Source organism: Pleurodeles waltl, chromosome 11 (genome assembly GCF_031143425.1).
Source record: "Pleurodeles waltl isolate 20211129_DDA chromosome 11, aPleWal1.hap1.20221129, whole genome shotgun sequence".
NCBI classification, from domain to species: domain Eukaryota; kingdom Metazoa; phylum Chordata; class Amphibia; order Caudata; family Salamandridae; genus Pleurodeles; species Pleurodeles waltl.
The window spans coordinates 719,429,135-719,441,811 of NC_090450.1; the positions used below are offsets into that span (position 1 = coordinate 719,429,135).

General features: G+C 46.3%; 1 protein-coding gene across 1 annotated transcript in view; it reads left to right on the forward strand.

Annotated features, from left to right (window-relative positions):
* FAM178B (family with sequence similarity 178 member B) overlaps positions 1–12,677 on the forward strand; it is an 80,507-nt gene that overhangs the window by 11,504 nt on the left and 56,326 nt on the right. Inside the window, exon 2 of the mRNA XM_069215478.1 lies at positions 5,169–5,321. Coding sequence (XP_069071579.1) covers positions 5,169–5,321 — 153 coding nt within the window. The remainder of the gene's footprint in view (positions 1–5,168; positions 5,322–12,677) is intronic.

Below are 12,677 nucleotides of genomic sequence, written 5' to 3' on the forward strand. Positions count from 1 at the left end.
GTGCAGAAGAGAACCATCTCAAGGTGGGTGGTTTTCTGCATTAAAATGTGCTACTCACTGGCTAGGAACCAACCCTCGCATGACTTGCATGCTCATTCTACCAGGGCAACAGCTGCAACCACTGTGTTAGTACGTGGAGTTCCAGTCTTGGACATCTGCCAGGTAGCAATGTGGGCATTCTTGCACACCTTTACCAAACACTACTGCCTGGACAGTCTGGTCCAAAGGGACAGGTACTTTGCCCATACGGTCCTGCAGGACTTCCTAGTATGATCTTGGTACGCAGACTCTCCTCCGGTGATGGTATTGCTTGGATATCTATTCTAAGATAAGGAATCTGCAACTACAAATCTCTATTAGATGAACAAGTTACTTACCTTCAATAACAAATTATCTGGTAGAGACATATTCTAGTTGCAGATTCCTTTACCGACCCACCCATCCTCCCTGCTCTACGAACTAATTTCTAGGGACACAGACTTCACTTTTGGGGTCTTAGTTCTGGCGCTCTAGAATTAGTGTTCTTCATGGCTCTGCACTTCTGGCATGGAAAGTTGTGAAAAGAAACTGACATCAGCACGCCAGGGTGATGCCTATATCCGACCTGCGACGTCACATCTAACGATCACGACATCAACGATGGATGTGGAGTCAATCAACACCACCTAACAGTGCGCAAAGGAACTGCTCGAAGAAAAATCTCCGGATCCAGACTGACACCTGGGAGATATTCTAAGGTAAGGAATTTTCAACTAGAATATGGCTCTAGCAGATAATTTGTTACTAAAGGTAAGTAACTTGTTCATTTACTCAATAAAAAAGTCAAGAAGCCCTTATATGTAATGGTGGTGTCTAAGTCTTAGGGTGCCCACTTTCCAGGCTTTGTTTTTGTGACTTAGCGGAGGGTGATTACAATAACTGTAATGTGGGGATGGAGGGATCATTCTTTAGACACACAAATGGTGATGTGAGGAATGTTTGCAATAAGTCCAACCACTGTCAGTTACTTGAGGGAGCATCCAATCCATCATTCGTTGCCCAGCATGCCAACTCAGTTAGTACCCAGCAATGTACAAATCATTGCTCCAATAGAAACAGTCTAGCAGAAACTGCCAGGTCCCCATCAACCAGAACACACGCAACCCAAGACTGGGCTTGATCTGAATGGAGCTCTTAAGCTTGGTGTATTACTTGGTTCCAGTGGCATAGTAAGCACAAGACCCATCTTTAGGCATACCCAGGTCACTTATGGCATCATATCAGTCACACAAAAAGTAATGAGAGGAAGGCTTGCAATTAGTCTAATCACTAGAAAACTCTTGGACTTACATTCCAAACCATTGCTCTTTTGCCCACAATGCCACCTCAGTTGAGACCTATGTTCCCTTTACACTGCACATATGCGTGTGCACGCAGCCTTGCCTCTTCCTGCGCCCAGGCTGTCTCTGGGAGCACCCTGGCCACTTCCAGGACCAAAAGGGATGATAAAAATACATTTTTTCAATGTGCAGCAAGTGTGAAAAATCCTCTTTTGTGTGTGCCAGGCTGCACTGCATGAGGCCCAGGACACACACCAAATTCAAAGGGGTTGCCCCTTCCTTTAATTCAAGAATGGAGCATTTCAGGAGGCCAATCTGGGGCAGTGTGAAATAAATGCCTTGAACTTGATTATTTTGTTTAAAGACTTGGAAAATACTTTGTTTCATTCTTCATCGCAGACCAGAGCTCTTTCAAGTACGTGGGTTCAGGATGCCTATGGAGCAGGCCTGGTTTGAGGGTTGTGCTGTGTGTTCAACAGTTTTTAGGCAACGATAAAAGTGTTAAGATAACTGGTGATTAATGGGCCTGCTGGAGAGAGATCGAAGTTTTGTCCAGTGGCAGTTTTGACATCTAAGGTAGCGCCAAGGTTTAATATGCCTGCTGCAAAGAACGTGTACTATGCAAACAGAACTGTATTTATGTGGATAGCTCAGTGAGTTACTGCTTTTGTCACAGAGATCCTTTTCTTCTTTGCAATTCAAAAGTTACAATCCTAATATAGCATAGTGACCTATGAATTGTTATCAAAGTTGCTTGCAAACTGCATGGTATTGGTTACCTCTTTCTTCCACAGCCAGCAGCATTTAGCTCATGCATTATCTTCCCTTCACTCCTTGGAGTCCATCATATTTAAGGGCATCATAGAGGGGGAAGGGAGTGGATGCCTGTGTGTGTTGTCTTGGGAAGAGTTTTAGTGTCTTGTGGTAGCACCAGACCTGCAGAGGGCTGGTTGGGGAGAGCTCTATTCTTGGAATAGTGAGCCGGATTAAGGAGAATTTTGGGCTTGGGTTGTAAGGTTAGCCTTTCATCCGAGGTTGATAGCCTGAGCACCAATGATTTTTGTAACAGTTCCTCAAAGTATAGCTTTTGGCTGTAGGCTTATGTTGGTGCAAATGAGAATGAGTCGCCAGGCATACAATAATCCTTACCCATGTAAAATAGAGTTCTGAGAATCAATCTGCTCTCACTAGTGGCAGGAGCCAGCCCTGGAGGTAGAGTTTGAAAGGCTGAGGGTCAGAGAGGGGCATGTCAGCACAGGGGCAGGGGTATGAAGGACTCATAGATTGGCTTGCAGGGATTGCAGAGAAGAAGCATGTCAGTACTGTGGAGAACTCAGAGTAAATGGGGACATCACATTGGGCTCTGGAAGGCCCAGTGAAGGAACCTTACTTAGCACCATTGGCCAGAGTTAGAGCTGTGTGAAGAGGGGGACTCAACACAAGAGTCTTCAAGGGTGATTTGCACTCCTGCACACTGCTTTTCATGTATTCCATCTGGTGAAATGCAGGGCATGCATATGCGCACAGTGAGGGTTGTTTGGATAGAGGTACCTTCTGAGGCCCGGCACAGGCTGAGGGTACCTGCAGATGCATTGTGGCAATGGGAGCCGGCTTGCAACCTAGGCCCCATATACCTACAATGGTTGGAAGCTGTGGTCATGAGGTGCAAGAATCTGAACCACGCTACCTAAGAGCCAGAGGCTACTCAGAATGGTAGAAGTCATCAGTGATGAGGGTTCTCACCTCGAGTGCACAGGCCAGACGTTTATTCGCTGGGTTTGTGGAGGAGCTTGCCATGAATTAGAAAAGAAATAGGACAAGGTGACAGAGTGGAAGTTGATAGATAAGGTGAAAAGGCAATTGAAATGAAGAAAACCAGAAGGTTAGAACGCAGTAAAGCTGGATAAAAAGAGGCTGGGAGGAGGAGTGGGCAACTATGGTGGAGTGATATTGAGGAAGGAAATAAAGGAGGGACACAGAAGGGTACAGTGAGAATGGGATATGGAGTAGAGAGAATAAAGACAGGAAAGTCCCAGTGTTGGAAAATGGACAAAGAATGTAGGAAAGACAGAATGATGATAAAGATGGGAGAGTAAAGAAAAGGAGAAAAGATAAGAATGGGGACTGGAAAGAAAGACAATGTGCAGGATAGGAAAGTAGAATAATAGGAAGGACATAAATAATAGAATGATGGCGAGGGAAGAAGATTTGGAGGAGAGGATGAAGGAAAGAGGGATTTGAATAAAGAGAGAAAAGGGGGCATGTATGGAGAGGATGACCTATGGGATTGAGATAATAAAAAGAAAGATGTGAATAAGCAAGTGCTGAGAAAAAGAAAGAAAGGGCTGTGAAACATAGAAAGGAGAGAAAAAGAAAAAAAGAAGGAAGGACGATAAGAACAAAGAAAAGATGATTGGTTGCCACAGGGGAGGCAAAAGATTGAAAGGGACAATTAGAAAACTATCAGGGCAACACCCACACACTAGTTCGATAGGTTAATCTCCTAGGTAACAAAATGTGTTAGTATAGTGGGTAAGTAGTTTTGCAAATGGTTGCTGCTTAGGAGCTTTCATCCAGGGGGGCGTTTTGTAGTTGTGTTCTTCTAATGTAACAAATTGAACACTTGAATAAAACAGATTTTCCCAAAAAAGGAGATATGTAGACAAAGATGACAACCAAAGACGTCAGAGATAAAGAACGAGATGAGTAGAAGAGAAACACAGTAAAGATATTAATTTGATAAAGAAAGAGTAGAATGAGAGAGAGAGGACAGGGAGATTAGATAGAGTTTGGGGGAGAGAGAATGGCAGGATGTAGGCTGAAGAGAGAGGAGGCGGGATGACGGAGAAGTAGAGGAGAGGGGAAAGGGAGAAAGAAAAGTGGGGAAGATAAGGAGGCGCAAGGAGACAAGACAAAAACGTTAAAAAAAGAGAGAAACAAGGTAAGGACAAGCAAGAGAAGTGGATAGAGAAAAGAAAAGGTGTGAGGAAGAGATGAGATTCATGACAATAGCGAAGCGACAGGAATGGTACGTAGAATGATTAGGGTCACAAGATTCAGTGTCACTGGTGCTCAGAGGTGCAAGGAGCTCACTGCGACCCTGTCTCTTTTAATACCCTTAAATTAAGGCTGACGGTACTGTTGCTGTGCCACTGAATTTGGTATCTTGCACGCTACACATACTTGCATATTAAGTTGTTGCTTATCTTCAGTGCACGCCACCTTGACTGTAGTGCACGAAGCACCTTTACTGTCGCACATAAAGGAAAAAAATTAGAGGGAACATTGGTTGGGACCAAGCCATCTGCAATCAGTCTAGGCCCTCCTCCAATAGGAACAGTCCAGCCCGAACTATCACACCAGGTCCTCCCTGAATCAGAACACAAGCAACCCAAGAGGGGCCCTTGAGACTCCCATGTGTCACAGATATACATTGGCCTTGGGCTGAATGATCCTCTGGAGGGTCAGGGGGGCCCTGAGGGGCTTAGGGCCTCCTTGCACTGCAGAGACTGCAGGGGATTCAGGGGCCTGTGCCACTGGAATATGTGTTATATTTTCTATTTCATCTGACGCAGATTCATTTTTTGTAATCTGTATTTCTTTCCGTGCCCTCAAATCATTCTTTCATGCTGTTCTTCCTTCTTCACTCTCTCCCTTCGTGCTCTGTGCTTTTACCCTCTTTATGTGTACTTTAGCTTGTCCTCTCAGACTCTAATTGATGTTGTTTTTATCTGCTTTTTTCATGCAGTCTATTCTCCATGTGCTTACTCTTTCATCTAAATGCAGTTACTGATATGTCCTCCAGTGTCTTTCTCGCTAACCCTTGCTGTCCTCTTTGTGCATCTGCAGAATTACCTCCATGCATTATGCATTCAGCTGGATCAACAGATCATGAGTAACATCCGTGAGACTCCTCAACTCATGTACCGCAGCAAACTCAAGAACCTAGCTGTACGAACCTATGTCAAGTGGCAGGAGTTGCTTGTGCAGAACAGGCCACATGTGAGTACAGCAATTGGGAGATTTGCTGAGAGAATTGTAAGACTTTTTGTGATCTCGGAATTCTAAGACAAAATTCTCACTGGCGATAACCAAGGTACAAAATCTTTGTCCAGGATCTATCTGTAATAAAGAATACAAAATGTGGAATGCTTGAATCTGGTAACCACTCTGGGCCTCGTCCCAATCGATTGTTATTTTGCAATTTTGCACATCATGCCACCTCAGTTTAGACTCATCTATATGCACCTCAGTCTTGATCCCACTTTAATGGGAGCAGCCCAGTCTGAATTTCAAGCCAGGTCCTCCCTGAACTAGAACACAAGCAACCCAGGACTGGTTTCACCCTTGTTATGGGCTCATTAGCTGGGCATAGCTTGGTTCAGATGACAAGGCATGCACGAGATCCACATCTGTGTATACTCACCCCACTTAGGGTGACATAATAAAGAATACAAAAAGTGATGGATGGAATGATTGAATTTGTGTCAACCACTCATTGTTATTTTGCACACTATGCCACCTCAGGTTGAACCCAGTTATATACAAATCAGTCTTGGTCCTGCACTAGTGATAGCAGCCCAGCCCAAACTGCCAAGCCAAATCCTCCCTGAACTGGAACATAAGCAACCCAGGACCAGTTTTGCCCTTGTCATAGGTTCATCACCTGGGTATAGCTTGGCTCCAGTGACACAGTGTGCACGGGACCCACGTCTGGCCATATCCATCCCACTTAAAGTGACATAATAAAGTATATAAAAAGTGGTGGGTGGAATGCTTCAATTAATCTCAGCCACTAGTTATTACTCAGGCCGCATCCCAATCCATTTGTTATTTTGCATACCTTGCCACCTCAGTTTGGACCCAGCATTATGCAAATCTGTCTTGACCCTACTCCAATGGGAGCAGTCCATCCTGAACTGTCAAGCCAGATCCTCCTTAAACCACAGCACAAGCAACCCCGGACCAGTTTTGCCCTGGATGTGAGCTCATCAGCTGGGCATAGCTTGATTCCAGTGACACAGTGTGCACAGGACCCAAGTCTGGGCATACCTATCCCACTTTGGGTGACATAATAAAGTATACAAAAGGTGATGGATGGAATGCTTGAATCAATTTCAGCCACGTGTAATTACTCAGGCAGCATCCCAATCCATCATGATTTTGCACACCACCCCACCTCATTTTGGGCATGGAGTTGGATGCAGCCCGAGCAATCATCAGTGGCTAATATTAATTTAAGCATTGCATTTATCACTCTGGTGGTTTTTCAGGGGTCTATCTATGACAGGCTTTCACATAGAAGACAGACTCAAAGCTACTTTTTGCATATGTGGAGAGGATGTGGGGTAACGGTCAGAGCTGCTAAATGTGAAACTGGTGACCAGGTTTGAGTCTCTGCATCCGCTCAATATACTGTGATTCTGGGCAAATCACTTAATCTCCCAATGCTTAAAAACAAAAATGAATGTGCCCTTGTGTAATGAAAATGGTGCTTATGTAAAGCGCTCCTTCGGGTCAAGTTCACGCTATGCAAAACAAACTATTAGATTGTCCCACTATTTAAAAAACGATATTCCAACCAAAGAACTTCCCTTCTGAAACACACCCATGCGGACATTGTCAGACCCTAGAGAACGTCCTTAGTTTTCCAGAGTCATATAAGCATTTGAGGTGTTTGTGAGGCAACTGCCAGTGCTACCCAGAATGCGTTGGCTAATTCCGGCAGGTACGCCGTAAAACTGGCTGGCATATGAGTGAGGGCTGCAATGGATCATCCACCCTCAGGGAGGAGAGCACAGACTTCTCCAGTCATAGAGGATACCTCTCAGGGCTGACTTACCTCATCCCAGAAGACATATTGCATGTGCCATCCAACACTCTTAGACACGCAGCTAGGCATTACCTGCTGGGTAGAAAAACGGTCATTGTAGACATTGTTTCGGCTCCCTCCAGAGAGAATCAAATGAATCCCTTCCTGTTCTTAAGTTTCTACATATGGGTAAAAATTCTGCCCACGCAAGCAGTTACTATTTTTCTGTGATGAGGGCCCGAAGTTACTGCATTGGAGACTACCATTTTCTTAACTGTTCCTAGTCCAAGGTTTAATTGCCTCAATATCGTTGATGTGATTTGAGGCTGCCTGGTTCTCTCGACATACCCAGTTTTTCCTTTGCCTTGATCTACTACTAAATTGTTTCACACTGAGTTTTGAGTTCTAACGTCAGGTGCTGGGTATTTCGTTGTTGATCGAATATCTACCAAGCTGGGGTGTGAAATGGGTAGTTAGTTCATGGGCCTTTTAAGCAGTACTGGGATGTGCCGAAAACATTTAATTGATAAAACAAAGAAATTGGTATAGTCCACTTGCAGTGGTAGAGGCTTTTTTGTTGTGCCTACTTCTTATAGAGGTGTCAACCAATAATTTTTGCGTGTGACTTATCTATACAAATGTCATGTGAATTTCATTCCACAGATCAGCTCCACGTGGAACAAAGGACGACTATAGAAATTTACAGAAAAGTATTGTGATGAATAATGCATGAGTAGTGTTATTGTGAGAAATGTAAATTTGTGACAGCACTAAATTGTTCTACGTTAACATACTTATTTCAATATCCTTAAGCACATTGGCTTAACAAATATGTATTTTCTGTGTTCGGACGAAGATTGTTGAGTGAGTACATATACCAGCAAGGATGGGGAGTGGGAAGCATGGAGAACGACCTGTGCACATTCACAAACTTGCAGGTTTGTACGCAGGGCCAATTCGTCTGTCATCCCTTCCTGTGTTTCTCCCCTAAAAAAAAGGTCAAGATTTACTCCTGTAAACCCTGTTTAGGTCTCGCCTACTATACAGCATATGTGCAGTACTTTTCAAGAGAAAGTGTGTGCTTACCAAGAACAAACAAGGCCTTGGAGCTCACTCATTGCTTACCATTGGTAACGCCTACTGCTTATTCGTGTACCAGACTGTCAGTCTTGTGTTTACTCCTTCCATTGAGCATTACTTCTTTACCATTACTTTTAATTGGCTAGCTTCTGTCGTTCTACTGATTTCTTTTCAAACACTACCCTTTTTTTTTATAACTGAACACTCTACAAGAGTGCATGTTTTTACTAGTTATCTCCTTCGTGCACCTCTCTCTCCCTGCACTCCGTGTTGCTTGCTGTAGTCTATGTGCTTCTCTCCCACACCCCTCCTCACTGTGATCACTCTCTTGTACTTCCCACTATTGCTTTCTTGACTGTGCCTCCCCACACATTCCACATTGCTGTCTCCCCTGTCACTTCTCCTTCTCACCTCCCATCCTTCGTTTTGTCTCCCTTCTCCACGACCACTCTCCAAGTTGTTTTCTCCCTACAGCACCCTCCTCTCCTACCCTTTGCTTCTCCTCACCCCGGACACTCTCCGTTGCCTGCTCCACTTTGTTATCCTTCCCTGCCTGCTCCACTTTGCTCTCTTGCTCTTTGCTTCTTCTCCCCCAACTACATGCCCTGCATTGCCTCTGCCTCCTCCCGTTTGATTCTGCCCCAAACCATGTTGCTTCATATCCCCTCCCTTGCTTCCCCCCACCCGCCTTTTTTTTAATTTGCTTCAACACTTTTGTTTCTTTTTAGTTATCGATCCCACTCGGTTCCATAAGTAAACAGAAGACAAGCCCCCAGGTCTTTTAGTAGGCATGCACATGCGTGGTGTGTGCTTAAAAAATGACACAGGCGGCTGTGTCAAAGGCTTTTTTAAAACATATTTAGCCATGCTGCATAGTATTGGCGATGCTGTGCAGCATAGTACAAGCCACTGGCAAAGCCCATAAATCTCAAAGGCAAGACCTATGGGCTTTGCCAAAGCTTGTATCTGATAGAAACTTCCAGCTGCATATTCCTGACCTTTCAATTTCCCAGGTGTCAGTCTGGATACAGAAAGTTTTACGTGAGCAGTGCCCCTGTGTGCCATCGGGTAGCTTTGTTTGGTTCTGCGTGGTGTTGTTGGCGCCGGAAGTTACATCACAGTCACCTATATAGGTGCCACGCAGGCGCGTGGACATCAATTATTTTCTTTTTGTGCCAGTTAGCTCTGATCTGGAGAAGAGCTACCCCTCTGTCTCGTTTTGACAGGTTTTTTTCCGACAATTTGTCCGTTTCTTTCTGAAGTGTGTCATCGGAATGTCACCCAGGAAGGTAGGGCTCAAGCCGTGTGGCACCTGTCAACTCACCATATCAATTACCGACCCACACCTTGTGTGCTAGTGGTGTCTCAAGCGTGACCATGATTCAAAGTTGTGCTTGGATTGCAGCACCATGGCGCTGAAAGCTTTGAGTGAGCAGTCCCTATGCCGCTTGTGGCCTGGCAGTCGACGCCACTAAGCCCAACTCCAATGAGATCTCATTCCTGATCAGGAAGAAGGTCGCGGGACTGATCCAGGAGCCTCAAGTTTTCTTCGTCGCACTCAAGGTCCTCGGGACATTCGGAGAAGAGGCACAATAAGAAGAAGTCTAAACAGACTTTGACTTCACCTCATCCATCGGCTGACGCGATGGGCGGGGAACATCGGAGTTCCAAGCACGCTTCTGCAGAGCTTTTGCCAGGTCTGACTCCACCCATCGTCCTGTTTCCAGGGATCTGGACTGACCCTGCTCAAATTAACGAGTTCTGCAAGTCCATCCACCATGTATTTGAGTGGGCTGACCCCCTCTGGAGCACCTTCGGGCCCGCAGGATCTGAGGAGGCCCCATAAGGTTCTGCACCAACGGCTCTGGCCTCGGCTCTGATGGGGTCTCATGGATCCGATCCAGATCTGCGCTGGTTGTGCCAACGTGACCTTCTCTGGTGCCGGTCCTAATGCCAATACTTCCGGTGCCCACAGGTGGCACCGCCCCATTCTCAACCCCAATGAATCTGTATCGGAATGGCATCAATCAACACTGATTCTGGTGCTGATAGGGTCTGTTGGTCCTAGGTTGTTGCATGAGCGTTCTTTGGAGCACCTAGGCATGGGGGAAGAGTGGGAGGGGTCACTGAACCCTTTAGCACACTAGATGTACACTCCTAGTGAGACTTTAGACTGATATGAGGAGCTAGGACATGCCAGTGGACTGGACAGTTCTCTAGATACTGGCTTGCTCTCTCCACCAACCGTGGCTATGGAGGAGGGAGCATCTTACAGAATGGTGGTGAAGCGGGCAGCGGAGGTCGACTAACCTCTCGACTGAAGTGACCTGGGGCTTCCCCATTGTAGGAAGCTGGCTCTTTATGTAGTGGACCAAAATGAGGTACATTGTGCAAAGACACCAACAAACCCCAGAGGTATCACAAAGACACAAATGACATCCTATATGCTCTCTTTTGTGGTAGTGTGATCGAGCAGTTAGGCATAGGTAACTGGTAGGTAAGAGGGTAGTGCTACTCATATAAGGCACACACTCATGCAGTAATAGAGACTCACACAAAAAAAGAAATCTGACATAAATTTATAAAACTTACAAGACTTTTATATAAATTTAAATTCCAAGCTCACAAGAGTCAAGTGAGTACTTTTCAAGTAATGATTTTGTAGAGTTTTTAAAAGTTGACAACGTTCATTTTTAGGAAGCTGCAATGCAATCCTATAGAAGAAAACGAAGACGGCAAACCAGGTAGCACAGCGACTTAAGGGACCCATCTCCTGGACTTACAGTCAGTAAGGGGCATGGTCCAAGGTCACACCAGCAGGTCACCTCGGGTAGCACTGGGTGGGAAGGGTGCAGGGGTGCAGTTTAGCATTGGGTGCTCCGTGTAAGTCTATGGGGATCGGTCCGGTTACAAAAGTTGCTGCAGGGGAGGACTGGAAGGTCAGTACAGGGGAACCCACAGGGGGGCTCGAACTTTGAGGTCCTTGGGCATGTGGTAACACCGTCGGTCCACTCCTTCTCAGGCTGTAGGGCGCGGGTGCAGTGGTGTCTTCTGGTGTCGGATCTGGGGTTAGAGTTCCTCGTGGTTGCAGATGGTCTGCAGGGTTGGACTGGGGGTCCAGTCAGACCAAGCCAACAAGAGGGCTCAGGTCTTATGAGGCTGGGAGACGGGGGACACTCTAGGTTCTCTTTTCCTCCATCCGGGGTGGACAGCTGCAGAGGTGTCCTGGGGCATCAGGTCTTTGTCTCCTGATCACTTGCGGTTGTAGGGGGGTCTGCAGAAACAGGCTGCAGGCTCTAACATGAAGTCCACAGTGGGTTCACTAAAGGTGAGCTTCGTCTCGTCGAGGGCCTGGGGACCAAGCTGACACTGTTGTCCCACTTCAGCATCGGCTAGGTGTCTCAGGTGCAGTGGTGATGTCCGTCATCAGGTTTTTGGCGGTCCCCGTCCTCTCAGTTCTTTCGTGGGTGCCTGCAGATACAGGGGAGCAGCTCCTCTACTCCAAGGGAGTTCTCCTTGGCAACTTACGAAGCACTGGCAGCTGTCCCAGTTTCTTGGAGGCTGCAGCAACAGGACAGGCCAGTTGGCCCTTGAAGATCAGGTGCACCAGACAGGCTGGCAGGACTAGCTCCAAGTCATTTGTGCTTCTCAGTTCTCGTGTTCAGCAGGCTTCTTGTCCACTCCTTCCTTTGTGTCCAGCAAAGATCTGTTTTCATGGTATCAGAGAGTCCTCTAAAAACTCAATTTCGGGGGTTCTAAGGGGAGTGATGAGTAGTAGCCAATGGGCTACTTACCCATGGGGTCACTACATCCCCTATAGGACCACTCCTTGTGGGGAATGGGCATCATCCTGTCCAGAGTTCCTACATTTCACCACACACAAGATAGCAGAATTTCCTAGGTCATGTCCACCTCCAGGCTGGTCACCCTAGGGGTGTGTCCAGCCTGGAAGGATGGGACACCTCGTGCATAGCTCATTTCCTGCCTGTCCAGGTGCCAGATGGGCCTTGGTGCACGGAGAGTCACCATCCTTCTCTGAGGAAAGCCAGTCTGCATACCAGAGTTGGTGGGCTTCTTTGAAGCTCCCTGGTTTGGAATATAGATTTGCGGGTCATCCTGTGTTAACACCCCGACCAGAGTTGGCTTTGTTTCTGACCTCTAGAGAGCAGATGCTCTCACCCTCGGAGGTCATATTCTCGTCTGTTGGTTTGCAGACTGGTCAAAACTGGTCAGTGAGCTTACCAGCAGTTGGTAGGTTTTCAGGGGGCACCTCTAAGGTGCCCTCTGGGTGCATGTATTAATAAACCTATCACTGGAATCAGGGAGGGTTTATTAATACGAGATGTTTGATAACAAACATCCCTAGTTTCAGGGAAGCCATCTTATAGCCATCGTATTGACCAGTGTCCAGCACATGTATTTAAAATGGCTTCCTTGTTCACTTACTATGTCTAAGAATCGACAAA